The 27910-nt window shown below is 51.3% G+C and overlaps 1 protein-coding gene across 6 annotated transcripts in view; it reads right to left on the bottom strand.

The window, feature by feature from the left end:
• C5H4orf50 (chromosome 5 C4orf50 homolog) overlaps window positions 1-27910 on the bottom strand; it is a 118631-nt gene that overhangs the window by 83616 nt on the left and 7105 nt on the right. For 3 of the 6 annotated variants that reach the window (XR_010586733.1, XM_045392104.3, XM_065544755.2), the window contains exons 3-7: window positions 23316-23454; window positions 19447-19986; window positions 7423-7552; window positions 5877-6004; window positions 1440-3911 (exon numbers count right to left, since the gene is read on the bottom strand). Coding sequence is in view for 5 of the 6 variants with exons in the window: in XM_045392104.3 (XP_045248039.2) it covers window positions 1440-3911; window positions 5877-6004; window positions 7423-7552; window positions 19447-19986; window positions 23316-23454 (3409 nt within the window). In the remaining variant the exon portion in view is untranslated. The remainder of the gene's footprint in view (window positions 1-1439; window positions 3912-5876; window positions 6005-7422; window positions 7553-19446; window positions 19987-23315; window positions 23455-27910) is intronic. The other 3 variants (XM_045392105.3, XM_045392106.3, XM_074039403.1) reach the window with 3 other exon arrangements.

Here is a 27910-nt window from a genome sequence, read left to right as displayed (position 1 = left end):
GCACATAGTAGATAGGCAATACATATTCCTTACCTCTAATCCTTAGAAACTATTTTGAAGTGAACAGACTTCATCTCAAAATGTGTGGGATGCTTAGAGAGACATTTATAGCTTTAATTGCATAGATTGCAAAAGAGGAACAGCTGAAAATCAATGACCTAAGTTTTCAACACAAGAAGCAAGAAAAAGAACAGCAAATTAAATCAAAAGAAAGTGGAAGAAAGAATATAATGAGGCCAGGCACGGTGGCTCACGCCTGTAATCCTAGCACTTCAGGAGGTCTAGGTGGGCAGATTGCCTGAGCTCAGGAGTTCGAGACCAGCCTGCGCAACATGGTGAAACCCCGTCTCTACTAAAATACAAAAAATTAGCCGGGCATGGCAGCGTGTGCCTGTAGTCCCAGCTACTTGAAAGGCTGAGGCAGGAGAACTGCTTGATTATGGGAGGCGGAGGTTACAGCGAGCCGAGATAACACCACTGCACTCCAGCCTGGGTGACAGAGTGAGACTCTGCCTCAAAAAAAAAAAAAAAAAGAATATAATAAAGATCTAAGAAGAAACCAATAAATAAAATACAAACAATAAATAAAATCAATAAAACTGAAAACAGATTCTTTGAAATGATTAATAACATTGTTGGGGGTGGGGAGGAAAGAGAGAAAGGAAAGAAGGAAGAGAGACAGAGGGAAAGGGAGGCAGGAGGGAGAGAGCAAGAGACAGAAAGATGGAGAGATAGAGAAGGAGACACAGAGAAGGGAAAGGAGGCAGAGAGGGTGGAGCAAGATGGGAGAGAAAAACAGAGATAGAAAATGGAATGAATGAATGCCAGGGTCTCAACACTAAATATCCTACACATGGCGAAGGCCACCATAGCAATATTATGAGTGTTTTATTGCAGGACTCCCAACAGTCAAGAACTGTCCACAGATGAGGAGAGGGACTCAGAGAAGTCTGCATGTGGCCTGAAAGTCACAGCTCTGTAAGCACAGAGCCTGGTTGGAACCCCGTTTTATCATGCTCTCCAGCCCATTGTTCTTTTCATTGTAACTTTCAAGACCCAATATACAGAATTAGGACTTGGGCTGCTTAAAAAACCCCAGGGTTGGAAAATGCAAGGTCTGATCTTAAAATATGAACACTCTCTGGGTGCCCCGCTGGAGCCTAAGCAGAGGGGCAGGCTTGAATCTCCCATGGCAGGTGGGAACAGAGACCCTGGGACCAGAGCACCGAGGTGTGAGTCCCTGCTCCACCCCTCACCGGCTGTGCGACTGCGCTGACTGCATTTCTCTGTTTTCTTTGTACCAACCTTCTGTCATCTGGTAAGTGGTGAGAATGATTGTACCTCCCTCACAGGACTCTGGTGAACTGCATAAGTGAATGGGGTGGACCCTGGAACAGAGTCGTGTGTGATGAGTAAGCTGTCAGGCAGACCCAACCTACCGCGGGGCCATTGCTCAGGGACCTCAGAGCTTGCCCCTGAGCCACAGAACACCTGGGCCTCTTATCTTTCTCCATAGGTGCTTCTTTCACTCCTGCTCCACCGACATTTCCTTGCAGGTTGTTGGCTACATCAGTGTTTCTCCAGACCAGTGATGGAGGGGGAGAATCAGTACCGCATCTAGAATTCCCAGCGCCTGTGGAAGGTCCTGTCTGCCCTGCAGCCAGACCCACTTCCTCCGCCAAGAGTGGCCCATAGGCCCTTGAAAGCAGCTGCCCTGCGAGTGGAGTTACCTGCACCTCTTTGTCTACAGTGTGCGTCTTGGCTTTTCCCTGGAGGTGCTCCCTTCCCCTCACCAAACGCCCCTGATCCGTGCTCCTTTGCAAGGTGACTTCCCTCTCCAGGACATGGACCCTGCGTAGAAGGTGCTCGTTCTCCCCGCTTAAGGCCCGGATCATGTCTTCTATTCCCAGCACGATATCCTTTATCAGCTCTTTGTAACTAATGCCAAGCTCCGAGATCAGCGCCTGGAGCTTCCAGTTTTCCAGAGTGACTTGCTCCATCGTGTCTTTGGATTTCCCGATACTCTCAGACATGGATTTCTGAAGTTGGCCCAGATTCCCTTTCAGTTTTTCATTTTCCTCTTCAAGCTCCAAAATTTTGCTGTAACTCTTCCCATTGCAGTCTTCAAGGTCGGAGATGACCTGTAAATATTGGTCCAGTTCTTTCTTTAACTGAGAGATGTCCCCTACCAGCCTGTGGTTATCCCGCTCGAGCCTGGATATTTTTGTCACCTCTCGCTCTCTCTCTCTTTCAAGGGCGCACACTCTTTCATGGCACCGCTCTTGGTCTCCGTGAAGTTTGGTGGTGTCGTGTAAAATCTGGCGTCGCTGTTTCTTCAACCCAGAAATGAGCTGACGAAACCTGCTCCTCACTCTCTCGAGGGCACCCCAGGGCTCCGCGGGCCCCTCTGAAGGGTTTGGGCTGGCTTCATCCCAATCAGGCAGTGTCCCTGGGTTACCAGGAACTTCGCTGGTTCCTAGGGCCATGGTCTTTCCCGGCTTATCACCTTCATCACTCTCTTTAGACTTTGCTTCTTCATCAGAACAAATACCCCGATTTCCCCAAACCTGCTGACAGTGAGCTGTCTCCCCGCCACTGTGCCACTTCTGAGCAAAGCTCCAGTTCTCTCCCCGACATGCAGAGGCTGAGCGCCGCCAGCCCCCACGGCCTGGCTGCAGGGTGGACAGCTGCTGGAAACAAGCCTCCACCTCCTGTGCAAGCTCATCGATTGTGAGTGCACACCTGTCGTGTCCTTTGCTCACAGCCTGTGGATTGTGACCAGTGGGTTCACCCCTGTCAGCTGATAAGGCAAATCTGGGAAACAGAGGCAGACCTGTCTCTCCTGCGAAGAAAAGCATTTCCTTGCTCTCATGTCCCTGGGAGTCAGGCTCCTCCGGGGCACCCCTGCACCCTGGATTGGATGCTTCTTGATGCGATGCCTCATCCTTCTCCTCTAGCCCTTCGTCCTCCGGGCTTTCTCCTTGCAGAAGCAGAGCATTTCCAAGCCACATTTGGTTTTCCTCCTTGTCCCTAGCTGTCCTCTCAACGGCTCTGCCTCTTCCTGCGAGGAGCTGACTGTCTGTTGGCCACAGCTCTTTGATCTCGTGAGACCTGGAGAAGGTGGCTAGGGGCGCCGCTTCCTCCTTCTCTGATGACAGTCCTCCTCGGAGACCCCAGACATATCCTTCCACCCTTTCCCTCCTTCTCAGGGATTCGGGACCCTCCTTTGATACTGAGGCCTCCCCCTGTAGAAGAGACATCAAAAACTCCCGCCAGGTCCCAGGGTGGCAGGTGGCAGCCCTGGTCTCTGAAGCCCCATTCTGGTCCTGCACGCCCTCTGTGGCTCCAGCCCCGTTCTCTAAGCTCAGGTTCTGACGGCTTTCCTGACTTGGCTGGTGCTTGTCACCAAGGTTTTTCCCCTTCCTGCCCAAAGTCCCCCTTGCCTCCCCCTCTTCAGTTCTCCTCCCCAGGCTTCCTCCTCCATTGTTCCAAGTGTCTTTCAGATCCTTGGGGTATTTTTTTGGAAATTGGTGATTTGAAACGTGGGGGGCCTCATAGGAGAGGGAGGCACTGCAGTCTCTTGCCTGGTGACAATCCCAGCTGGGGGGTCCTGTGGCTTTGGGAGGAGGTGGGGACCTGGTGGCCAACTCTTCTTGGGTTTGTTGTCCATCTGAGGGAAGCTCCTGGAGCAGAAGTGGTCGCCAAGAAGCGGAGTCCCCAGCCGGCCCCCAGAGAGGGAGTGCGGACGTCTGCACCAGGAGAAAGGCCTCTGTGGCCGGGTCAGCTGCTAGATTTTCTGAAATCCGGGCCAGGTCCATGGGGAGGAGTGACTTGTCCAAGCACTCCCCTGGGGGGCAGCCACAGACCAGGAGAAGAATCTGTTCATCCAAGCCAGGCTCTGCCAGAGTAAGCTACGAATGGAGAGAGAAAATGAGGTGTGAAACAGCCCTTTCCTCCATTCAGCACCCCCACCTCCACTCACCTCCTGGGGTTCTCCATGTCTCCTCACCAGTTGCACAGGGGACAAGCTCTTTCCCACACAGGACACAGCTGGCACCACCCTAGGGCCTTTGCACGTGCTCTTCACTCTACCCAGAATGTCCTTGCCCCAGATGCCCTCAGGGCTCGCTCCCTGGCTCCATTCGTATCTCAGTGCAAATGACTTCCTTGAGAAGGCCCTCCCTGACTCACTCTCGGGCCATCCACCCCATGTCATCTTCCCCCACAGCACCCTCCATGCCCTCACACCATATTATATATTTCTGTCTGTATCATCTAACTCCCCCTATAGCCCTGCCCCGTCCAATCCACTAGTCATGGGCCACATGGAGCTCCTAAAATGTAAAGTAATTAAATCAAGGTTAACACTCAGTTCTGCGGTGGCACTAGCCCCGTGTGGCCCGTGGCTACCGTCTTGGGCAGCACAGATGCAGACTGTGAATAGCGCTGTAGAAGGCTCTCATGGATGGGGCTCGTGCAGGCCGTCCACTCCCTGAGGGCAGGACTTCATCTTTGTTCAACTCCTGGGCCTAGAACAGTGCTGGGCACACAGGAGGTGTTTCCTTGATATTTTAAATGTATTTTTATCTTCGCTTATTTGATGTGTTTATCCAGAGAGGAGGAGCCCAGCTCACAGCAGAGGCCCCGGCTGGGCTGGGGAAGCCTGAGGATGAATTTTGGTTTTAGCTAGGCTCACTGTGAGTCCCTGGGGCTGCTCCCAGACCTGGCAGGCTGCAGGCAGTTCTCAGTGGAACCCCTAGAATAGCTGGGAGAGGCTCAGCTGGTCTAAGACCCAGAAGAGAAGGACAGAGGGAGCATCTCAAAGGACAGAGGGAGTCTGAGCCTTTACAGGTGGACATACAAGCAGCAAAGCCCCTTCAGGCAGAGGGGGCTTGAAGGCCAGGAGCGCTGCCCCTGCCTGGAGGGGTCACCACCTCCCTGCTCCCTGGAGCTGTGGGTGGGCAGCACCCCTTCCTCTGTTGCCTTTGCCTCTGTCTGCAATGTCCTTCAATCCAGACACCAAGCCCCTCTCCCAGCTGCCCATAGAGAAAAGAGCATTTGCCCCAGAGAGGTATAGACCTAGAGACCTGGCTTCAATCCTGGGTGTGACCTTGAGCAAGTTCCTTAACCTGCTGGAGCCTCAGCCACCTCACCTGTCAAATGGGGCACCTCTGTGTTCTAAGACGTTGCCCTGGGCTTCAAGGGAAGGGGGTGGTGAGGAGTGAGACATATAGGGATGCGATGGCCAACAACAAAAATAAGAGATGCATCATGAGCAGGACGTGAATGAATGAAGAGATAACGGAGGGCCTCTCTATTTAGAACCACACAACCACAGCCGGGCTCACGGGTCCCAGCATGGCTCTGCTTCTCAGGGACAAGAAAATGGAAGTGGAGAAAGGCTACGACTGCCTCAGCCTCAGAGCAAGCCACAGGAGGTGAGGCGGGACACAGGCTCCTGACCCTCAGGGCCAGCATGGGGCAGTGTGGGCTGTCGAGCCTGGATCTCGGGGTCCACCTCCAAGCGGGGGGCCTTGGGGAGTCACAGCAGCCCTTGGAGTCTCGTCTCCTCTCCAGAGCAGAGGTGGCAGCAACGCCTCGTGGGTGTCAGGAGGTGCCAATGAGAGGAAGTCTGTTCCATGGCAGCCCAGGCCTGGCACCCAGCTGACCCCCTTCCTCCCCACTCCCCATCCAGGTCTCAGGATGTTTCATTTCCTCTCCTCAAATCTCTCTCTCAACTCTTTCCAGAATGTTCTTCCAGACCTGGAGCTTCTTTACCCCTCCCACCTCCTGTGAGTGGCCACACACCCCGCACGAGACAGGGCTGAGGGGACCCAGGAGTACTGCACACGTGCACAGAAAGCCTCCATCCTCACCTGTTCACGGTTGGATCCCGCCAGGTCTCCGGGGAGCTCGCTTGTGGTCTCCGGGCCTGGAGCCAAAACAGAAGAGGCCCGTCCAGACCCGATGCAGCTCCAGGTGCAGGGCCCCTCCAGGAACTGGCCTGGAAAGCAACAAGACCCTGGGTGTTACAAAGACGCTCCCAGGAGCTCTGCCATGATTGCCTCTAGGGACCACGTCCCCCGGGCTTGGGTAAGATGGCACCCCCTGCCACCCCCGACTGTGAGCCTCATCATGCCTCCCAAGGGCAGCCTGATAACCACTAGCACCTTGGTCAGGGGAGGCAGCTGAGGCTCAGAGATGTGAAACAGCCATCAGTAGGTGGGCAGAGGCCCCAGGGCTCCAAGCCACCTCTGCAGCCCACAGACTCCTGCACGGGACAAAATCCACCAAACCTTTCTAAGCCTCAGCATCCTCATCTGTCAAACAGGGTAATGAGCCTCACCCCAGCCCTGCACAGCTGGCACGAGGACACATCTGACCTGGGTCGACGTAGCAGCTCTGCTCCCCAGAAATGAGATAACGGGAGAACGCTGGCTGCATCAGTCAGCAGCACCACTGTGTTACACATATGCGAGATAATGCCATCCCTAAACAGCCCTTGAGGCTGGAGGGCTGGAAATAAACCACAGATGCCCAGTTGGCCTCCATGGCTGTCAGGCTCTCTGAGTGCAGGGGCTCTGGAATCCATGGCGGAGGTGGTTATGAGATATTATAAGATACTACTCAAGCCCGGCACGGTGGCTCATGCCTGTAATCCCAGCATTCTGGGAGGCCAATGCAGGCAGATCACATAAGGCCAGGAGTTTGTGACGTCTGGCCAACATGGCAAAACCCCGTCTCTACTAAAAATACAAAAATTAGCCGGGCGTGGTGGTGGGAGCCTGTTGTCCCAGCTACTTGGGAGGCTAAGGCAGGAGAATCACTTGGACCCGGGAGCTTGAGGTTGCAGTGAGCCGAGATCGCACAACTGCACTCCACTCCAGCCTAGGTGACAAAGAGAGACTCCATTTCAAAAACAAAAACAAAACAAAACAAAAAAAATGAGAGAGAGATATTGGTTCACATCAGGGACAAGAGGCTTCTAAGCCCCAGCAGCTTCCAGACCTGCCAAGTGCGATTCTCACTGCCTCACACTGGAGGTGTCACGTGGGAAATGGGGGGACAGGATGGCTCCTGGTCATCATACGGACTTCTGTGAAAGCATGTCCCTGCTGCCAACCTGCTGGCCTGTGAGGCCCCTTGGCTGGCACCCTCCCGAGGGCCAAGGGTATGAGCCTGTGTTCAGCTGAGCCTGAGCCAAAGGCCCCTGGTGGGAGTTGCATACTCTGATCCCCTCTGCAGCAGCTGTGTGACCCTGAGTGAGGGACCCTATCTCTCTGAGCCTCGATTCTTGTCTGTAGAGAGGGGGGACCACCCCTTCCCCCTGCATCACTGGGACATGATGAGGAGGAAGCAAGCTAGCCCTTTGATGGGTGTTGCCTGGGACCCTGTCCTCCATGCACCGCGGTACCCACGCACCTTCTGAGGCCCTTTGTCCAGGGGCATCATCGGACCACAGGGAGCTCCGCCAGCCTTGGCTTCTGCAGGGGTCCAGGGCCTCCTCCCTGGGCAGGGGCAGTGAGTTACCCTGAACACAGCCCAGAGCATCCTGGAGGAAGACAGAGCAAGTCAGGAGCCATCAGTGTCCTGGCTGAAGAGTGCACTCCAAGCCCATCCCCAGGGGACCCTCCCCAGCAGGGAGCTTGAGTCCCTTCCATAGGTGAGGAAACTGAGGCTCAGAGGGCAGAGAGCTCACAGCCTGGCAGCACAGCCCCGGCCTTGTGCTTTTGGTTCACCAGGCCAAACTGTCCCCTCTTAGCACTTGGACTCCTGTCCACAGATAACAAGGGCAGCGTTCAGTCCTTGGAGGAGTGTGTCTGTCCAGCCAAGAAGCATCCAGGTCCCCTAAATCAGGGTCATGGAGCAGACTGGTACAGTCCATGGCCTGTTAGGACCTGGGCCATACAGCAGGAGGTGAGCAGCAGGCGAGCAGGCATTACTGCCTGAGGTCCGCCTCCTGTCAGGTCAGCAACGGCATTAGATTCTCGTAGAAGCGTGACCCCTATTGTGAACTGCGGAAGTGAGGGATCTAGATTGGGTGCTCCTTATGAAAATCTAATGCCTGATGATCTGAGGTGGAACAGTTTCACCCTGAAACTATACCCCCACACCCACTGCCCATGGAAAAAGTGTCTTCCATGAAACCAGTCCCTGGTGCCAAAAAGGTTGAGGACTGCTGCCCTAAAGGGCACCAAAGGCTCCCAGCTCCACCCTTCCTGTGCAGGGGTCCAGAGCCTCCTCCCTGGGCGGGGGCAGTGAGTCACCCTGAACACAGCCCAGGGCATCCTGGAAGAAGGCACCCTTCCTGTGCACGGGTTCTTTCCATGTCCTGCCCAGGGAGGAGGGTGTCTGCCCAGGGAATTTGGACCGTCCTGTCCTTCAACTGTCAATAAGCTCCAAATGCGACTGCCCGGTACTTTGGCAGCACCCTACCCCCTGGGCTTCTCCACAGCTTGGAGCTTCCCCAGCTGCCACCCTGCTGCAGATCAGGATAATTCAGAGGCAGCTCCTTTCCCCCTGCCATGGGGGACAGGCGTGGGACTGGCAAACAAAACAAAACAAAACAAAACAAAAACAGCTGTCACCCACCACCCACGAGGGGCTGGGCACAGGTCTCCTCTGGGTTCCCATGGCCCTGGCTGCTTCCACTACGGTGCTCCAGCCTGGTGCTGTTGGCTGGCTCACCGACCTACTCCACTGGACTGTGGGCTCCTTTAGGAAGAGAACTTGGCTTCATTTTGTCTGCACCCTCACCCTAACCTGTATACAGTAGGTGCTTAATAAATGTTTCATTATCGGGTGGACAGATCGAACCTGAGGAAAAGCAGATGTTTTAGATTTACGAGTGCAGTCATTCAGAAAACATTTATTAGGCTCCTACTGTGTGCCAGGTGTGACTCTCGGCCAGGAGAGAGTCTCAACAGAATTGAGCAGGTAAGTGCCCTGTCCCCTTCTCACTTGCTCCCGAGGTCCTCACCTTCCCTCAGCAGACCCAGCATCTGACTCCTGGCTGGTCCTCCCACCTCCTTCAGGTTCTTGCAGCTACGGGAGACCTGCTGATCTTCCAGGCTCCCCTTGGCTCCCCTCTGGCTACAGGGTCAGCATGAGTGCTGAAATCAGGTGCTGCTGCCCGTTTATGGGCTGTCATTGCTGCCTGGGCACCTTGTTCCCACCCCTGCAGCTTTGCACCAGCTTTCCCTCTCAGCAACCTGCTTGCCTGCCCCAGGGCATCCGTGCTGTCTCCGGTCTCTGCACCTTCCCGTGTGCTGTTCCTGCCACCTGGCTGGCACATCCTTCTTGGCAGGGGCCTTGATCGCTTGCTTGCTGCAGGCAAAGCTTTCTCTGCTTCTTGCTCCTGGCCCCTCCCTTCCACCCACCGTTCAGGCCCCTGCAATGGCACTAAAATGGAAACTGGACCTGGTTGCTCCCTGCTTCTCACCCTTCAACGCTTCCTGTTACACTGAAACCCCCTCCGGCCTCACTGCCCTTACCTCCACCCCGCTACCCCCACCCACGTCTGTGCTCCTGGAAGGGACTCTTCTCCCCACACCTCAGAGCCTTTGCACACTGTCTGGATCTTTCTTCCCACCCTCTGCCTGGCCAACCTCCTCCCCTTCTGGGACCTGCCTAAAGGCCAATCCTTAATGAGGCCTTCTTTAGCCTTCATCTCCTCCCACTCTGGGTTGCTGGCCTCCTGTGGATCTGTATGATGGTTTGGGTCCTGTCCATTTTCTTCTCATAGGCCAGGGGCCTCAGCACTGGCCACATCATGCAGTCACCCAGAAGCTTTAAACAAGAACCTGTGCAGGAGCCTCAACCCGAACCAATTAACCCAGAGGGCCCGGGCAGCGGCACCCTGTCCTGACGGCCACCTGCCTGCACCCAGAGGGCCTGGCTGACCGCTGCAGCTGTCCACATTCTCACAGTCCCGTTCAGCTGCTTCCTGTCTTTATCCATTTGGTTCCCACTCAACCAGAATTGTGTACCTTGTCAGCTGCTTAAAATCATCATTGGAGTGAGAGGGAAAAGGGAAAATGAAAGAGAGAAAGAAGGCATCAAAGAAAGGAAGTGAAAGAAAGTGAATGACAAAGGAAAAGGAGAGGGAATAGGATAGGGAAAGGAAGAGATGGAAATTCAAAGTGAAAGGAGGGAGACAGAGAAGTTGAAGGAAGAGGAAGGACTACATAAACAGAAAAAGGAGGAGGCTGGGGAGGCAGCGTGGAGGCCACTCCATAGCTCAGAAGGTAGAAATGGTTACTGGTGGTGTACATTTTGGATTTTATTATCATATCCAGGCTGACTTCAATGCAATTCAACAACTGCTCGCTGAGAACCTACTATGTGGCAAGCCCTGTTCTGGAGCTGGGGACACGGCCATGGATAAGCATACCTAGATCCCTGCATCGAGGAGGTGACATCCAGTGGAGACAACCTAGAAGACAACGCTGTACTGAAACATTGCCCATTGTCTAGTTTACCCCTTCATGTCCCAACCGATGAAGGCAGTACTCAGAGAGGGTGAGTCACTTGTCCAAAGTCACACAGTAAGTCGACGGGAGAACAGGAGCAGAGCTCAGGTTTCTAAACTTGATCTGGAACTTTCTCTCTCCCTGCCTGCTCTATCAGTCCGTCCTACATTTCAACCCTCAAGAAAACATTTGCCTGTAACTTAGTCTGGACTCAGCTTTCATGTGCAATTATAAGCAAAAAAAAAAAAAAGAAAGAAAAGAAAAAGAAAATGAGGAATATCAGGACATCCAGGCATAAACACGAACGTGTTAGAGGCCCTTCTGGGCTTTTTTCTATGCATAGACATTTTCCTAGGCATAGACATTGTGTAAGTTCTATTTATACAAAATGTAAATTTTTACTTCATGAATTTTGCATTTAATGATATAGAAGGATCATTTCTCTACAGGATCTTCTGCAGTGTGGTTTTTATAGCTACCTAATATTCTCTGCTATAAGGGAGAAAGTTCCAGATCAAATCAATTCCCTCGTATTGGGCAGTCGAGTTATTTTGAATTTTTACCAACTACAAGCAGAGCTGAGATACACATGACTGTATATGACTCTTCTGCACCCTCCGATCACTTTTTGGATATATTCGTGGAAGTCAAATGGCTGAGACTCAGGCATAAACCTTTTTTTAAAGGCATTTAATACTTATTGGTTGACAGCTCTTCCAAAGGGATGTGTTCATTTACACTCCTGATAGCTCCAGCACCACATGGCTGCAGGCCCTTTCAACCTTCGACAAATGTTCTGAAGAAAATGAGATCCTGAGGTTTTTCTCATTGGCGTTATTTTTTAACTAATGGAGCTGACCATATTTTTTTATAAGACCATTGGCCATTTTGTACTTCCTTTTATGTTATTTGCATGTTCATCCCTTTTGCCTGTTTTATTTTTTGACATTATTAACACTTTTTTTTTTTTAAAGCTCTCGCTTGCTGCTGGAGAAACAAATGTGTAATATGCCGTTCTGCACAAAAGCAAGCAGCGAGCAAGGCTGCCTGGAATTTCCCCAACAACAAAGAGATTCACGGAGCTGCCACCAGGGGTCACTCTACGCACACTGCCAGGGCACAGAGGCTGGCGGGATCATACAGTAATTCGTAAAGCCCCTGACATTGGATCATGATCTCAGCTCTGGGATGACAGTGGACAAGGACTTTTTAAGAACCCGGCTTTTCATCTCTCTGCACGAGCATCTCTGGGACCCTCCAAGCCAGGCACAGCCCTGTGCCGACCTCTGCCGTAGCATCATTGTAGTGTCATGGTTTGCAACTGTGTCTGTCTCCCCTATAAACTTTTGGAGGGCAAGATTCATGCCTGGCTCACTGCACCTGGGACATGGCAGGTGCCCAGTGCACACTCACGGGAAAGAATTCAGACCCGTCTGCAGATAAACCACGTTTGTCTTGCCAACTATGAATGGTTCTTATTTCCTTTTACCCTGAGCAGAAACCCTGTCCCCAAACTCCTCCCCAGGTCACGGTTTGTCCTTGCAGTGGCTCATTCCTCTGGGGATCAAGGTTCCAAGTGACTTGCTCTAAAACATATGACCTCAGGAGGAAGCATATGACCCCAGGCAAGCTACGGGAATCCTCCAGACTGCAGGTTTGTGGACAGGGCACTGCCCCAGCTACCTTGCAGAGTCCATGAGTTCCTGTTGAGGAAAGTGCTTTGTGAATATGAAACAAACGAAACATTTTTATAATGACTGCCCTTGCTGTAGTTCACACCATGGCTCCCAGAGCACATCAGACATAGCCAAGGGGTCACTGCAGGTGGGGCCAAGCCTGTGCCTCCTTTCAGACGCTGCTGATTCCACTTCCTTGGACAAGTGACTTTACCTCCCTTCCTCAGTGTCCTCCTCTGCAAAATGAGAATCAATAATTCTACCACCTCATAAGCTTGTTGTGGGGAATGCAACACATTACCACGCTGGACAGGCAATAAGCACTCCAAAAACTGACGAAAGTCAGCTTTTGTGATCATTTTCTATCTGTGGCATACATCTCTGGGACTAGATCCTCGTCACCGTTTCCCCATTTCTATGCTTCACTTCCAGCATTGCCACTCTGAAGCAGTCCCTTCAGCCAGAAGCTTCCTTTTTCCCAGGGGCAGGGGAGCAAATAGCTTCACTGGTGCATCAAGGCACTCACTTACCAAGCACTTCACAGCTGGTGGCCAGGGACTGGGAATGGAGCTAAAGTGAACCAGTTTTGGATGATGAGGGGCACACAGCTGAGGGGGTGGGCATCTGGGCACAGTGGACATCAGGACCACCAGAGGTGGCTCATGTCACCATGGGGGCACTGAGTTGACGTGAGATCAGGGAAGTCTTCCAGAGGAAGCAACATTCCCGACGAACAAAGAGAAAGTCGCAAGGCCTTCTAAGCAGCCTGAGTGGGGATGGGCACTAGAAGCTTCTAGACACACGGAAGGCTACAAGGCAGAAGAGCCTGGCACATTCAGGGACCTGCAGCTCAGTGTGACTGAAATGACATATGGGGGACTGAGCTTGAAGGAGCAGAACACCAGGGGCCTTGAATGCCATGGATAGGAGGTTGAACTTGATCCTGAGGCCGTGGGCAGCCATGGCAGGGTGCTTATATGGAGGGAGATCCTTTGACAGTCACCACCGAAGGGCCGCATCTGGCTCTGCAGTTTCCTTATCGATGGGTTCTCACACGTTAATTTTTAAATTCCAGGCTACATTCATCCTGAGAGCTGGTAGCTGGCTGGCGCTTCATGTTTCACAGTGGCCCTCTCAGGAGGGATTCTTCCTTTCCAGGCAGCCCTTTTTGACCTCAAGATGCTCTTTGTGAACTATCAGCTTCCCTCTGAGAGATGGACAGAGCCTGGCAGCCTTGTCACACGCTGCAGCCTGGGTCCAGCCCCCACTCCAACACCAGGGTCCTCCCCCAGTGACCCACGGACTCCACAGGGCTCATTTCCTTGCCCTTCCTCTGCCCCTACCCCCTTCCCTCAATCTGTTTTGTCATCCTGTGGGACAGAGTCTTGTCTTACTCCCCAGCCCCTGTACTGAGCTCAGACTGGAGCCAAGCACAGGCACCAAATGGATACCATCAAATCCTGACTGTTGACCTGTTGACCAGTATTTACTGAAGGAATAGGGCATGGGACACAGTGATGGGATCAGCCCACCAAAGGGCAAATCCTGGTCCCACCATATTATGGTCTGAACTTTCATGTTCCCTCAAACTCATCCGTTAAAACCCATATACCCAAAGGGATGTTATTAGGAAGCGGTGCTGAGTCCCCTCCAAGGGCAACCCATCGGTAAGTGGCAGGAGAGCCCACCTCCACCGAAAGTTAGAGCAAGCCATACCAGAAATGCAAAAGCCATGATAAAATGGATACACAAACACAGCCAAAGCAAGCCTCTCGCTAGTCGAAATTCTCCTAACCTAGTTTTTCAAGGGCCACGGTTTTAGATTGCTCGAAGGCAGGATCAGTGATTACCCAATGACATTTTTTTTCTTTTACTTTTTTGAGACAGAGTCTCATTCTGTCACCCAGGCTGGAGTGCAATGGCATGATCTCAGCTCACTGCAACCTCTGCCCCCCGGGTTCAAGCAATTCTCCTGCCTCAGCCTCCCAAGTAGCTGGGATTACAGGCACATGCCCCCATGCCCAGCTAATTTTTGTATTTTTAGTAGAGACAGGGTTTCACCATGTTGGCCAGGCTGGTCACTTTAGGTCAGGAGTTCGTGCTCCATGATATTTTATGCTGAGAATGTTATCCAGAGTTTGTTCAGCAGGGTCCTGTAATCATACTCTCTTGGGTTCTTCCCTCTGACACCACCAGGGACACAACTGCTGCTCTTTCTCATCCAGTAGAAATCCACTGGGGAGGTCACACGTCCCAAGACTAGTGTCCTAAACAAGCCCAGAAGCCAGATCATCTGTTTTTAGCCTCAGGGCTGAAAAGGGGCCTGAACCCACACAGGCTCCGGTAACTGAGAGTCAGCGCTATCTTCCCTTCTCCCTCCTTGCACTTAATAAATATTCACCCAGCACCTCTTCCGTGCCAAGGACTGTGCTAGAGCTGGGAATGCAGCAGAAAATAAAGAAGACAGTGCCTGTTTTGCAAGATGCATGTTTTGTTGGCAGTCAATGAACAAATAAATAAATGTATAGCATGTCAGTGTGCCTGCGGCACTCAGCAAACACTGGGAAGGCAGAGTGCACCCAGCCCCAGCCCTGCCCTTGGGAGGCTCAGCCCAGCACTGACAGCCATGCATGTGAGGGCCCTGGGAGGACAGAAGAGGCTCCTGGGGTCAGGGAATACCTGGAGGAGGAGAAGAGACCAAAAGCCGTCATCTGCCACATAACTTTGTGGAGTGGGTTGAATTGTGTCTTCCCAAAATAAATCATACCTGAGAGTGTGGCCTTAGTTGAAAATAGTGTCATTGCAGATGTGATCAAATTAAGGTGAGGCCATACTGGATTAGGCTGGGTCCTAATCCAATAAAGATCTGGTGTCCATATAAGAAGAGAAGAGACACAGAGACAGACACACAGAGGAAAGAGGCCAAGAGAAGATGGAGGCAGAAATCAGAGTGATGCGTCTGCAAGCTGAAGATTGTCAGGAGCCACCAGAAGCTGGGTGTGGCAAGGAGCAGACTGTCCCCTAGAGCCTCAGGAGGAAGCATGGCCCCACTGCCACCTTGATTTCCAACTTCTGGCTCCCAGACCTGGGAGAGAATAAATGTCTGCGGTTTTAAGCCAGCAGGTTTGAGGTACTTGGTTACAGCAGCCCCAGGAGAATAACATGCTGTGCCTTGCCTATTTCCTCAGGGCCCAACCTGCAGCCCTGGGAATGCCCCGGGTGACCTGGCCCTTACCTGCAGCAGCTAGCTCCAAACCCGCTGGGAACACCTTGCCTGCTGCTGTCACACTCTGTCTCCAGACCTGTGGCTGGCTGGGGCCTCTCCTGCTGACTCAGACAATGCTCTCCTGCCCCAGCGTTTCGCCCCGCCAGGTGGGCTCAGAGCCCCGGCAACCTGACTCGGGGTCACTGCTGGTGCCTTCCCCACACCCTCAGAGGGCGGTTCTCAGCTGCATGAGCGCCCACAGCTGCCTCTGGGAAACCCCCAACCCAGGAGGCTGGGTGGATACGACAGGAAAGTCAGGGAATGGGAATTACATCGGGTCCTCGCTCTTTGGTTGTGTCACCCTGGACAGGGCACTGCATCTCTGAGCCTTCTGCCTCCTCTATGAAGCAGACAAGAGGACACCTACCTGGCCATGTCGCTTGAGGATTAAGTGAGTAACAGATGGGCAGCTCCTAAGATGAAAGCCAGCCCCTTCCCCTCGCCCCCTCTGACATCCCAGGTCTTCTATCAGCCAGGGGGCTTCACCCACCTGCCCTGCCCTGCAGCAGACCCAGGTAAAGGTTCTCAGCTCCTTGGCCCAGAGAACTGCCCCCAGATAGCCCTTTGCACAAGGTCACTGCAGTTCTCTCAGCCTTCCCAGCCTATCCACAGGCTACTGGGATACAGGAGCTGGTAACCACAGGCCCCGTACACCCTGGGGACCTGTTGGCCTGAGCTCCCACTAGCCATTCTGACAGCTCAATGGTGACAAACTACACTCACATCTAACCTACTCCAGTCCAGGATAAGCCCTCAGGGAAAACAAATAAAAAGTCAAGAGAGAGAAAATTACAATGTAGGTAGTGAGGCTGACTTACCCAACATCCTACTAGATGAGCACAAGCCCAGGAAGAGATGAGGAGGAGGGTGGCAATGGTCATGATGATGGTGATAGTGATGGTGATGATGATGATGATGGTGATGGTGATGATGATGGTGATGGTGCTGGTGATGATAGCGATGGTGTCACTGATGGTGATGATATGATGGTGATGATGGTGGTGATGATGATGTTGATGATATGATGGTGATGATGGTGATGATGATGATGATGGTGATGATGGTGATGAGATGATGATGGTGATGATGGTGATGGTGATGATGATGGTGATGATGATGATGGTGATGATAGTGATGATGGTGATGATATGATGGTGATGATGGTGATGGTGATGATGATGATGGTGATGATATGATGGTGATGATGGTGATGGTGATGATAGTGATGGTGATGATGATGTGATGGTGATGATGGTGATGAGATGATGATGGTGATGATGGTGATGGTGATGATAGTGATGATGGTGATATGATGGTGATGATGGTGATGGTGATGATAGTGATGGTGATGATGATGTGATGGTGATGATGCGATGGCGATGGTGATGGTGATGTTGGTGATGATGGTGATAGTGATGACGTGATGGTGATGATGGTGATGGTGGTGATGATGCTAACAGTGACAGAAGCTAGATTCGATTGATCACTCAAAATATACCGGGCACTAAGCTAAGAGCTTTCCCTGTGCTTTCTCATTTCATTCGCACAGTCATACCAGGATGCACTAGTATTATTATCATCCCAGTATTAATCCCATTTCACACTCGGGAAACTGAGGCACAGAGAATTTAGGAACCTGCCCGAAAGCATCTCAGCTGGTAGGAGGCAGAGCTGTGCTGGAATCCTCCATCATCTCCACTCTCATTCCCGCCTGCACCTCTGAGTGTGAGCACCTTGCTCCACTCCAGTGTTGAAGGCTCAGCATTCTACACTCCACAGGTTCCTGAGTTGCAACCCTGCTTTCTCAGCTACTCTGCTGATGAGAGACCGAGGCAAAAGTGGCTGGGGACCACACTTGATGGGCAATTTATGGAACTTTCAAGAGAAGTGTGACTGTGCAGGCCAGCCTGCAGTGCAGCGTTGAAAGCTGAGCCCCATGCGAGGTGCAGTTCCCCTGGGCCACCGGGACTTTTACAAGAGGAAGATAGGATGAATGGAGAGATTGGGGGAAGAAGGACTTAAGCCAACAGTCTAAAGTCTTATGTTTAGGAAAATTACAAGAGAGAATTTTAAATGACAATTTCCATCTAGGCACAATTTGTTTTCCAAAATTACAACAAGTTGCCAATGTTATATACTTTGTTTTCCTTTTATCTGATGAACATAAGGAAGAAGAATGAACAGGAAATGTACAAGAGCGAGAATAGGAGGATAAAGCAGTAAAAAGGTCAACTAAGACCACCAATAAAGCCCTTACTAAGATAACCTGGATAAGACACACATCGTTATCCTGAGAAAATTCAGATCATTTAAGGTTCCAGGTAATTTTAAATGGATTGTCCAGGTTTGAAGATAAATTTTATTTCCAGAAAATGAGCACTCCTTTTTGGGCTACAGTTGCTCACTCATTTTTCCTTAAATGCAAATTGAACCACAGGGGAGAAGTGGGAGCTGAATGAGTGCTTTCATTGCAGAAGGTAGGCTGCTACAGTAGAAACGATAAACTTTGGACTCTCATGAAATTTTGATTACATTCCAGTTTGGTCCCTTAATATCTGTGTGACAACAGTTAAAAGATGCTGTCCTCTGAGCCTCGGCTTCTTCAAATGCAAAAGGAAGACGCTAATATCACCTTCCTTCATAAGCATTAAATGAAATAATGTCTTTGCAAACACCCAGTATGGAGCCGAGCACACGGTAGGAATACATAAAATGTAAGCTTTTACCCTCCCCTCAATGAAATGAATCAATACATGTCCAGCCTGCCCTCCAGAGTTTAAGAAGTTTGTCCAAGGTCACACAGCGAGTAAATATGCAAACCAGAAAGGGACCCTACCCTGTGTGCTCTCTACTCCACAGTCCTGAGGCCCTTCTGTGTGCTGCTATGGGGGCTACAAAGACCATCATGTCTGGACCTTGCCCTCAAGGAGCTCACAGTCTAAAGAGGGAGAACTGAAGATGCACGCACAGAATTGCCACCAGGGAACCGTTGTCACCTTTGGTGCTACAGGTGAAGTGGGAGAAGAGGTGACTGCTTCCAGAGGAGGGGGACCAGACTTCACAAGCACATACGAGTCCTGTGGCACAGCGTGTTGAAGATCTTGTCTAGCGTGGGGCCTGGCAGTCAGCAGGAACTCATTGGATGTTGGATAGATGGATGGACAACAGTGAGTGGACAATAAGGGATATAAGGTGGTTGGTTAGCTGCCTGGCCAGTGGCCAGAGGGGTAGATAGATGAACAGATGGTGTGGTGAATGAGAAGATAGTGGAATATGGCTAGACAAGTGGGAGGGTGAGTGCTAGGGTCTGAATGGCTGTGTTCCCCCCACCAAATTTATGATGAAATCCTAATCCTCAGTGTGAGGGTGTCAGGTGGTGGGGTCTTTGGGAGGTAATTAGGCTGTGAGGGTGGAGGCTTCATGGATGGTATTAGTACCCCAGAAGTTTCCCTCTCCCTCCTGCCCCGTGAGGACCCAGTGAGAAGGCCCTTCCCCCACACCAAATCTGCTGGTGCCTTGACCTTGGACCTCCAGCCTCCAAAAGTGTGAAAAATAAGTTTCTGTTGTTTACAAGCCACCATCTATGATACTTTTTTTTTTTTTTTTATAAAAGCCCAAACAGATTTCAACAATGGGAAAACAAGTGGTTTAGTAAGTGCGCTCATAAGTGGCTGTGTGGACAAGCAGCTGTTAGAATGAATGGGAAAATGATGGTGGGTAGGTGGGTGAGTGGTTGGATAGGTGGATGGATGGATGATGGGCAAGTGTGTGCATCTGAGGATGGACAGGTGGGTGGACACGGTTGGTGGATGGGTAGTGAGGTGGGCATGCACTGAATGAGTGTGTGAGGTTAGATGGAAGAGGGGGTGGGGAGGTGAGTAGATGCAGTGAAGGACGATGGACAGGGCTGGCAGGGTTGGACGGGTGTATGAAGAGGAGCCCGGGAAATGAATGGGTCCAAGACTTGACCAAGTGGCTGGAGGAGAAAGAAAAAGGCAAAAGATCACTCCTGCCCTGGGTTGCTGCCACTTACCAGGCTGCAGTGACCAACAGGGGCCTGGGCTCCCAGCTCCTCTCGCAGGCACTGGTTCTGCTGGGTGAGGTCCTCCACCTGGCACTGCAGGCCGATCTCTGACAGTTTCAGCCCATAGATGAAGCAGCGCAGCTCCTCCAGCTGCCCGCGGAGCTGGCGCTCTGTGGCCCTGTGCTGCTGCAGCCTGCGCGCTGCCTCCTCTCGCTCGTGCTCGCTGCGCTCTGCCCTCGCCTGCAGGGCGCGCAGTTCCGCGGTCGCCTCGGGGGCGCTCTGGAGGCCCGAGGCCGCGATGTCCCGCTGGGCCAACAGGAGGCCCGCGGCGTGGCAGAGGCGTCGCACGTCGAGCTCCAGCCGCTGCACCTGTGCCCGCAGGACGCATTCCTGCTCGCGCACCAGGCCCAGCTGGCGCCGCTGGGTCCGCCGGCAGCGCTCCAGGGCCGCCGCCTGCTGCCCCAGTGCCTCGTCCTTGCGCCGCAACCGCTCCTGCAACCGCCGCAGCCGCCACTGCTGCCGCCTGGCCACGCTCTCCTTCTCCCGGATCTACAAGTTGGCGGTGGATGAGGGCGTCAGCAAGCCCGAAGGACACGCCATGGCTCATATTGATTCTGTCTTGACTTAACATTTCCGTATTTTGTGCATGGTGCGTTTTTGCATTTTGTGCATTATAATAGTGCATCAAAATATTATCTCTTTGACTGTTTTGCATCATTTTAAATTTTGCACGGAGGCAAGTGTCTCCCTCACCTCATCCACCCTAGTCTGGGCCCTGCACCCTCAAGAGCTCCCTGAGTCCTGGGAGGGAGCTGGGCAGGTGGCAGGATGGCCATCAGCGGGTGCACACCCTGAGGGCCGCTGGAGATGTCCGGATACTGAAAACATCCGCACCTGAGGGCACACAGCTGCTCCGGAGCCTCCCGGGTGTCCCCACTTCCACCCCAGAACTGCCCAGAGATCCCCATTTCCTATCTACAGGGTCAATGCTTGGCCCACCCAGGGTCAGCTGGCTCCAGCAGGTGAGTCAGGACACCAGTACCACAGTAGCTGTCATTACTGTGGACACTCCACCTGAAGGGAGGTATGTTACTAGCTTGAGGGATACTCAGAAGTGACTTGCATATCATGCAGCTAAAATTCACTGCGGCCAGGATGCTAAGCGCCCTGTACCTGACTCAGACCTTTTCTTCTTTCATCTGCCCACCTGCCTGGCCAGGGAACATATCTGCCTCTTCCCACCCATGGGCCGTGAGCTGGACTGGGGTGAACCACCCACCGCGAAAATTAGAGCTGTTGCCTACTTTTCAGAATTAACTCAAGCAAAGGGATAGAACTGCCTCTATGTTAATCTTTCAATTGCCAGCACTTGCTGCTGCTCTTCTGCCAGGGAGCTTCCGGAAAACAAAAACAAACAAGCTACGAGCAAACATGAAAGAGGAAACCTGGGAACAGCTCAGACAAGCTTTGTTTGATAGTTTTGGGGAACGTGGGGCAGATAAAAGTTGGGGTCAGATTCCCTGGGAGGAGAATTCTCCCGGTCTTCCTGAAGGCATGTATTCTGTAATGATCTTTGCATGGTGCCCGGCGGAGGGACTTCAGAGCCTGGATGGTCTGCCTTTGACAGCTTTCAGAATGACCGCAGCTCACTACAGAAACAAGGCATCTCCATATGCAAATGCTTACTGGAAACACTGACAGCAACAAAGCAGAACTGCTATCTGGTACATACCGGTGAGAAGGGCATGGAAAACTTGCTCATGCACTCCTGCAAAACTCGCTTCAAAATACAAATGTTTGCAGCGAGAGATTTAGGGTTAGAGGGTTGGGGGCTGGGTGGCAGCTGAGCCAAGGGGCAACTGAGAGATCCTAAGCAATTCTGCTATCACTTTGAACATCTGCCGCCCATCTGGAAATGGAGTTTTGTGATGAGTCTTTCCCAGGAGCATACACAGCACATGAGACAGATTTAATAAGACGGCGCATGTAGAAGAGGGTTTGGTGTTCCCTTGTAGAAACTGCTGGTCCCTGCAGTACCTTTCATTCCCTAACAGCGTGTCACTTGCTGTCACCCTCATCTTTTGCCCCTCATCACACTGTGAACATCATTACAGGGCTGGGTCCAATTCACCTCGGAAATTCTATAGGCACATAGGGCACAGCTCAAAAAGTATTTATGACAGCATTTTCCACGAGACATCACATCAGTGGCGGAGGAGTCCCACTCAACACCACTCTACCTGTGTTAAAACTCCCCTCAGGACGGTAATGAGGAGGTACTATGAGCCAAGGAGGAGAAGTAACTCGATTTTCTGCACCTGAAGTTCAGTATAAAGGGAAAAAAAATTCCACTAGGATATCTCCCTGGCATCTCAAGGACTATTTTCCATTTAATTGGAATCCTTGGATTTCCACGTCCAATTCTATTTCCGCTAATAGCTATGCCAAGTGCTTTTGCAGCTTTTTGACAGTTTCCCACTGTAAGAAACATGTATGAAACACCTATGAACATCATGCCCATTATACACACCTGTGTACAGCCGAAACAAGTTTCTCAAAACAGTACTCCCTCTAGCACATGCGATGTGCTTTTCCATTTCTTAGTTTCTATTGATTTGATTTTTAAGTGCCAGTTGTGAGCCCCTGAATTGAATTGATCTCACCTCCCACAGATGGGTTGCAACCTGCAATTTGAAAATCCCTGGCTGCATTCTAAATAGCAGCAGGCTAGAACAGGATGCCTCCAGGGACTGTTGGGCGCCGCATGCGGCTACCTTGGAGTTTTGCGGTTTTTGCCTCTGCAGCCTTTCCTAAAAATGGCCTACCCTCCAGCCCCATCATCCTTCCCCTGGAAAATTTCAGTAATGGCTAATGATTATAAAAGCAGATAGTGTCATTTAAATACCTACTGTTGGGAGTGTTTTACATGTATCAATTCAACCCACACAACAATCTGAGGGGGTTGGTACTATATCATTCCCACTTCACGGATGAAGAAACTGAGGCCCAGAGAGGTTAAGTCACTTGCCCAAGGTCACACAGCTAGTGAGTGGCAGAGCCAGGGTTTGGCTCTAGGCCTCTGCCTCCAGAGCCCCCGACCCTTAACTGCTCACTCGTTCTCCAGGGAGCTCTCCAACTTCTCCCCCTGCCTCCGCCATCTCTCTCTGCCATGCAGGGAGAATGGCATTCCCCAAATGACCATCTGACCCCGAGGCTTCCCTACTTAAGTCCCCTAAAGCTTGTTCCCCATTGTATTCAGAATTGGGCCATGCAGCGGAGTTGGCCATCTGGCCCCTCTGGAACTTTCCAACTCACCCACTCCATCCCCAGCAGGGTGACATCCTCTGTATTCTCCCACACCTCTGTGCTGTGGCCCATGCTGTCACTCACGCCCCACACGCCCTTCCCAACAAGGCCCAACTCACACGGCCTCAGCTCTCTGTAGCTCTCCTCAACTCCCCCAGCCCCCTGAACACACGCCGGGGGGGTTCCCACACTCCCCCATGTCACCCCACATCCAGGTTTAGAGTTACTTGTTTTTTATCAGTCTCCCCCATCTGCATAAGAGCTCCAGACCCCAGGAGCCCTGCATCAGCCAACTCTTGTCCTCAGACTGTGGCCTGGAGCTGAGGTCCTCAGGCACAAGAGCTTCCAGCAAGTGTGCAGCCCCCACAGATCACAGCCCCCACCCCCACATCCCTGCACGCCCCAGGCCCTGCAGTCACTACCATGCACCATGAACTTAGGATCTCTCTAACCCTCCTGACTGGGCTCTCCCAGGCCCACCCTCTACTGTCTTTGTCTACCTGCAGCTGCTACTGAGTTCCAGCAGCTCTGCAGTCCGGGAAACGGGGACTGGAAAGAAGAAGGAAACGTACCTGGCTGGCCAGCTCCCCCTGCAGCGCTGCCAGCTTCTCCTGGGCCTGCAGCCAGGCGCTTCTCTCCTGAGCCACGTGGATGTTCAGCTGGTCCACCTTCCGGAGGAGTTTCCTCTCTGACAGCTCCAGCTCCTGAATTCTGCAGCGTGAAGAGCAGGGAGGCACTTGCTCAGGTGCAGTCAACATGGCCTAAGGCTTTTGCAGACCCCGGGGCCAAATTATTATTATTATTGTTTTTGTCATTTGATCAATTCGATGTTCTGGCAAAATGACGTTTTGCATAATATTCATGCATATAGTTCTAAAGATTATCTACAATACTTCAAAGACGTTATTTGAACAATTAGGTACCATGCATCAGAAATCTTCAATGTCCTCACACCGAAGCCAGTAATTGCAGATTCAGGTAATGCCAACTAAGAGTGCCTGAGCTTGAGCCATTTAGGCTAAGAGCTTTAACTTGGTGGTTTCAATGAATCCTCACATTACCAGCTGCAGGTGGGTTCTGCTACCCCTACTTCACACAGGAGGAAATAGGATCAGAGGGGGCAGACTTTTGCCCAGTCACACAGCATTATAGAATCTAGTTGGTCTTACTTCCGGACTTAGCATTGTCAGCCTCTGCTCTACTGTCTCCCATTTTAGCTACATTCTTGTAAACCTAAGGAATGATTGAAATTCAGAAAAAGATTTCTACAACTGAAAAAAATTAATCTCTGCATTACTTACTCTTCCAGATGAGAAGCTGGAAGTGGCTTAACTGTCTATTAGGAATGGCTAAGTCACAGGAAGGCTTTGCATGGTCTTGCAAACACACTGGAGCTATGTCACAAGCAGATGTGAACTCAGACTGGATGTGAACCCTGATTGCAGCTCTGTGGGAGGGAGACACAAGGAGGGTGGGGGCAGAAAGTCCAGAAAGAAAGCCCAGGCTCCTGGACCCATAGGGTGAGAAGGCACTGAGAAGACTGGCCTGTCTCCCATTGTGCCTAGTTTCCAAGTCCCCTTAATGTGTCAGTCTTGCCTCTATAATAGAAACCATGATACACGTGAAGGTGCACTCATAGCCTCCGTGCCTAAGCTCTGCATATCCTCACTCCTCCCCAAGTCCCCGCTGGACATCTGCACATCCAGGACAGATACTGCTAGCCTGGGTGAAGAACTAGCTTTGCCTGCCGGCTCTGCCATTCACCAGCCATGGGGCCTTAGCAGGGCTAGTTCAGCACTATGACCCTCCGTAACTTTATCTATAAAACAGAGGTCATTAACCTTGTTCAGTAGGTTTTCATGAAGATTAAATTACATGATGCATTATTATTAATGATAAGGCCAAGAGTCCCTCTCCTATTCCAGTTCTCATGCCCTGAGGAAAGGTCTCAAGGATGGCAGACCAGAGCGTGCTTTCTCGTGAGGATCATAATCAAGCTCCTTCCAAACTGGACCACAGGAGCAGCTCCAGTTAGCCAGTCAGGCTGAGTGCTTTCCAATGCGTTATACGATATGGGGAGATTTGCTAGGAAAAACAAAAGCCTTTCTTTCTAGTTCTGAGACCAGTCTGTAACAATAACTATGAGAACAGTATTTAATTCTGATACAATTCCTAATCTTAAACGAAGCAGAAAATGACGAATTTCACTTTGGCAGGGCAAATTTTGGCCCCAAGTTTATCCAGGCCCTAATCCCTGGAACCTATGAATGTTACCTTAAAATGCAAGAGAGACTGCAGATAGGATTAAGTCAAGGATGGTGAGATGGGGATATGGACTTGGATTCGCCGGCTGGTCTCTAAGACCAATCACAAGTATCCTTGAGAGAGGGAGACAGAGAGGGTTGAGTCTAGGGATGGCAGTGTGGCCACCAATGCAGGATTGCATGCAGCTGGCTCCAAAGATGGAGGCAGGGCCGGGAGCCCAGGAATGCAGCTCTAGACCTGGAGAAGACCAGGAAATGGATTTCCCCTCCAGCCTCGGAGAGGGCTTGGCTCCACCCACAGCTCTACTAGCTCAGGAAGACTGATTCCCACTTCTGGCCACCAAGCTTGTGGTGATGTGTTACAGCAACTGTGGGAAGCTAATACACTCACAAATATGACATTGACAGTGAAGTATCACTGTTCCCCAATTAAACCAATGACAAATGTGGATGATACTTTTACTGTGTTTTTAGGTTTTTTTGTTTGTTTGTTTTGTTTTTTTGAGATGGAGTTTCGCTCTTGTTGCCCAGGCTAGAGTATAATGGCACGATCTTGGCTCACCGCAACCTCCACTTCCCAGGTTCAGGTGATTCTCCTGCCTCAGCCTCCTGAGTAGCTGGGATTACAGGCATGCACCACCACACCCAGCTAATTTGGTATTTTTAGTAGAGACAGGATTTCTCCATGTTGGTCAGGCTGGTCTTGAACTCCCGACCTCAGGTGATCTGCCCGCCTCGGCCTCCCGAAGTGCTGGGATTACAGGCACCGTGCTGGCCTAGTATCATTTTAAGGATTTATTATGTTAATACTTGTCAAGCCTGTGAACAGTGGCTTGGTACTGAACAAGTACTCGGTAAGTACTTAGCTGTTATTAATTTTACTGCATGTAGACGAGGAATAAATATGCAACATGATAGTGTTATGAAGATGGGAGTGGGATTTCTTCACATTTCTAACAAAGCTGTTATATTATTTTGAGAAGAAATACTTCTGTGCTTCAACTCTTTATTTAAAGCGAATCCAAGACATACTACCTGGCCTTCCCCCGCTAAACCCAAACACATTGTGACATTCGTCTGAAATCCGTGCTCAGAATCGTGCTTTCAGACCCTGGCCTCAGCTTTCGGCAGCCCTGAATCACTTAGTATTTCATCCCTCAGCCTCAGTTTACTCATCTGTTAAAGGCGCTGATGTCACTCTATGCATCGCAGGGTCCAAGAGAGCCAAGATGGGGCAAGTATGGGAGGGCTTAGCCCTGTGCTAGCTCCCTTTTCTCCTCCCCTGGCCCTCTCCTGCAAGATGGTGTACCTCATCTTTAAAGAGAACAGAGGATGAGCCCTCATTCCCCCACAGGCCCGGTCAGAGGCTCCTCCTCCCCACGGCTCGTGGTGTCCTCCTGGGCACTCTGTCTCCCCCTCCCGTGGAGGGGTCCCCTTTGGCTGAGGTTCCCTGCCTGTCTTCCTGGGGTCCATTGATCTTCTGGTTTCCACCACCAACCTTTCTAGAAGATTTGAATGTACAACCCTGTATGGGCCTACGCTGCTAGTCTCTTGGGCCAGGGCCCTGCCTTTCCCAGCTCTCAGCACCCAGGACTTCTGATATGGGCTCAGTGCATCCCTGCAGAGTTCCTGTGTTGAAGGCCTAACCCCCAAGTTCCTTAGAATGTGATTATATTTGGAGATAAGCCTTTTCAAAGAGGCAATTAAGTTGAAAGAAAGTCATGAGCGTGGGCCCAGATTCAACCCAACTGGGGTCCTTGTAGGAGGAGGAGATGAGGACACAGACACACACAGAGGGGTGCCCATATGACAACACAGGGAGAAGGTGGAGTCCACAAGCCACGGAGTGAGGCCTCAAGAGAAACCAACCCTGCCGACCCCTCGAGCTTGGGCTTTTGGGCTCCAGAAATGTGAGAAAATAAATTTTTGTTAAGTCACCCAGGTCTGCAAATAATGTCATTTCATTATAATGCTGATGAGAAAAAAAAAAAAGATTCTCAGCCAGGGCCACTGTCTATGTGGAGTTGGCCCATTCTCCCCATGTCTGCGTGGGCTTTCTCGGGGTACCCTGGTTTCTTCCCACAGCCCAAAACTGCACATTAGGTGAGCTGGCCTGTCGACACAGTCCCGGCCTGCGTGAGTGTGCGTGTGGGTGTGAGTGTCCTGTCCAGGCCTTGCACCCTGAGCTGCCGGGAGAGGCCCCAGCCACCTGTGGCCCTGAACTGGAACAACTGGGTAAATAATCATCTTACTTGTGTTTTTTTTGAGTCTTTCTTAAATTTAAATTTGTTTGAGTCTTTCACATTTATTTCAATGTTTAACATTAGAAGTGGTTGGGGTCTTTATTTGAAAGTTTGGTGATGTTTTTGTGACCTGAAATATGCTGTAGGAACTTAACTCTTATTTGTATCAATTAGCCTATGGTCAAATTACTTTTGTGGCGGGGCGTGGTGGCTCACGTCTATAATCCCAACACTTTGGGAGGCCGAGGTGGGCAGATCCCTTGAGGTCAGGAGTTTGAGATCAGCCTGGCCAACGTGTTGAAACCCTGTCTCTACTAAAAATACAAAAATTAGCCTGGTGTGGTGATGGGCCCCTGTAGTCCCAGCTACTCGGGAGGCTGAGGCAGGAGAATCACTTAAACCCAGGAGGTGGAGGTTGTAGTGAGCCAAGATTATGCCATGGCATTCCGACCTGGGTAACAGAGTAAGATTCTATCTCAAACCAAAGCAAAATAATAAACAAAAACAAATTGGTTTTGTTGTATGTTGGTTCACTTAGTCACAGTTTCCAACAACCTATGGACAACATTCAGTGAGGCCTTACTGTGCTTTGTCATGGCAACCCAGGCAAACTAACATAACTTAGTATATGACTCTTGGAGGGTAAGTGTGTTGCTGAAT

Source organism: Macaca fascicularis, chromosome 5, assembly GCF_037993035.2.
Source record: "Macaca fascicularis isolate 582-1 chromosome 5, T2T-MFA8v1.1".
Lineage (NCBI taxonomy): Eukaryota > Metazoa > Chordata > Mammalia > Primates > Cercopithecidae > Macaca > Macaca fascicularis.
Note: the sequence above shows the minus strand (reverse complement) of the source record. Positions and strands in the feature narration are given on the sequence as shown.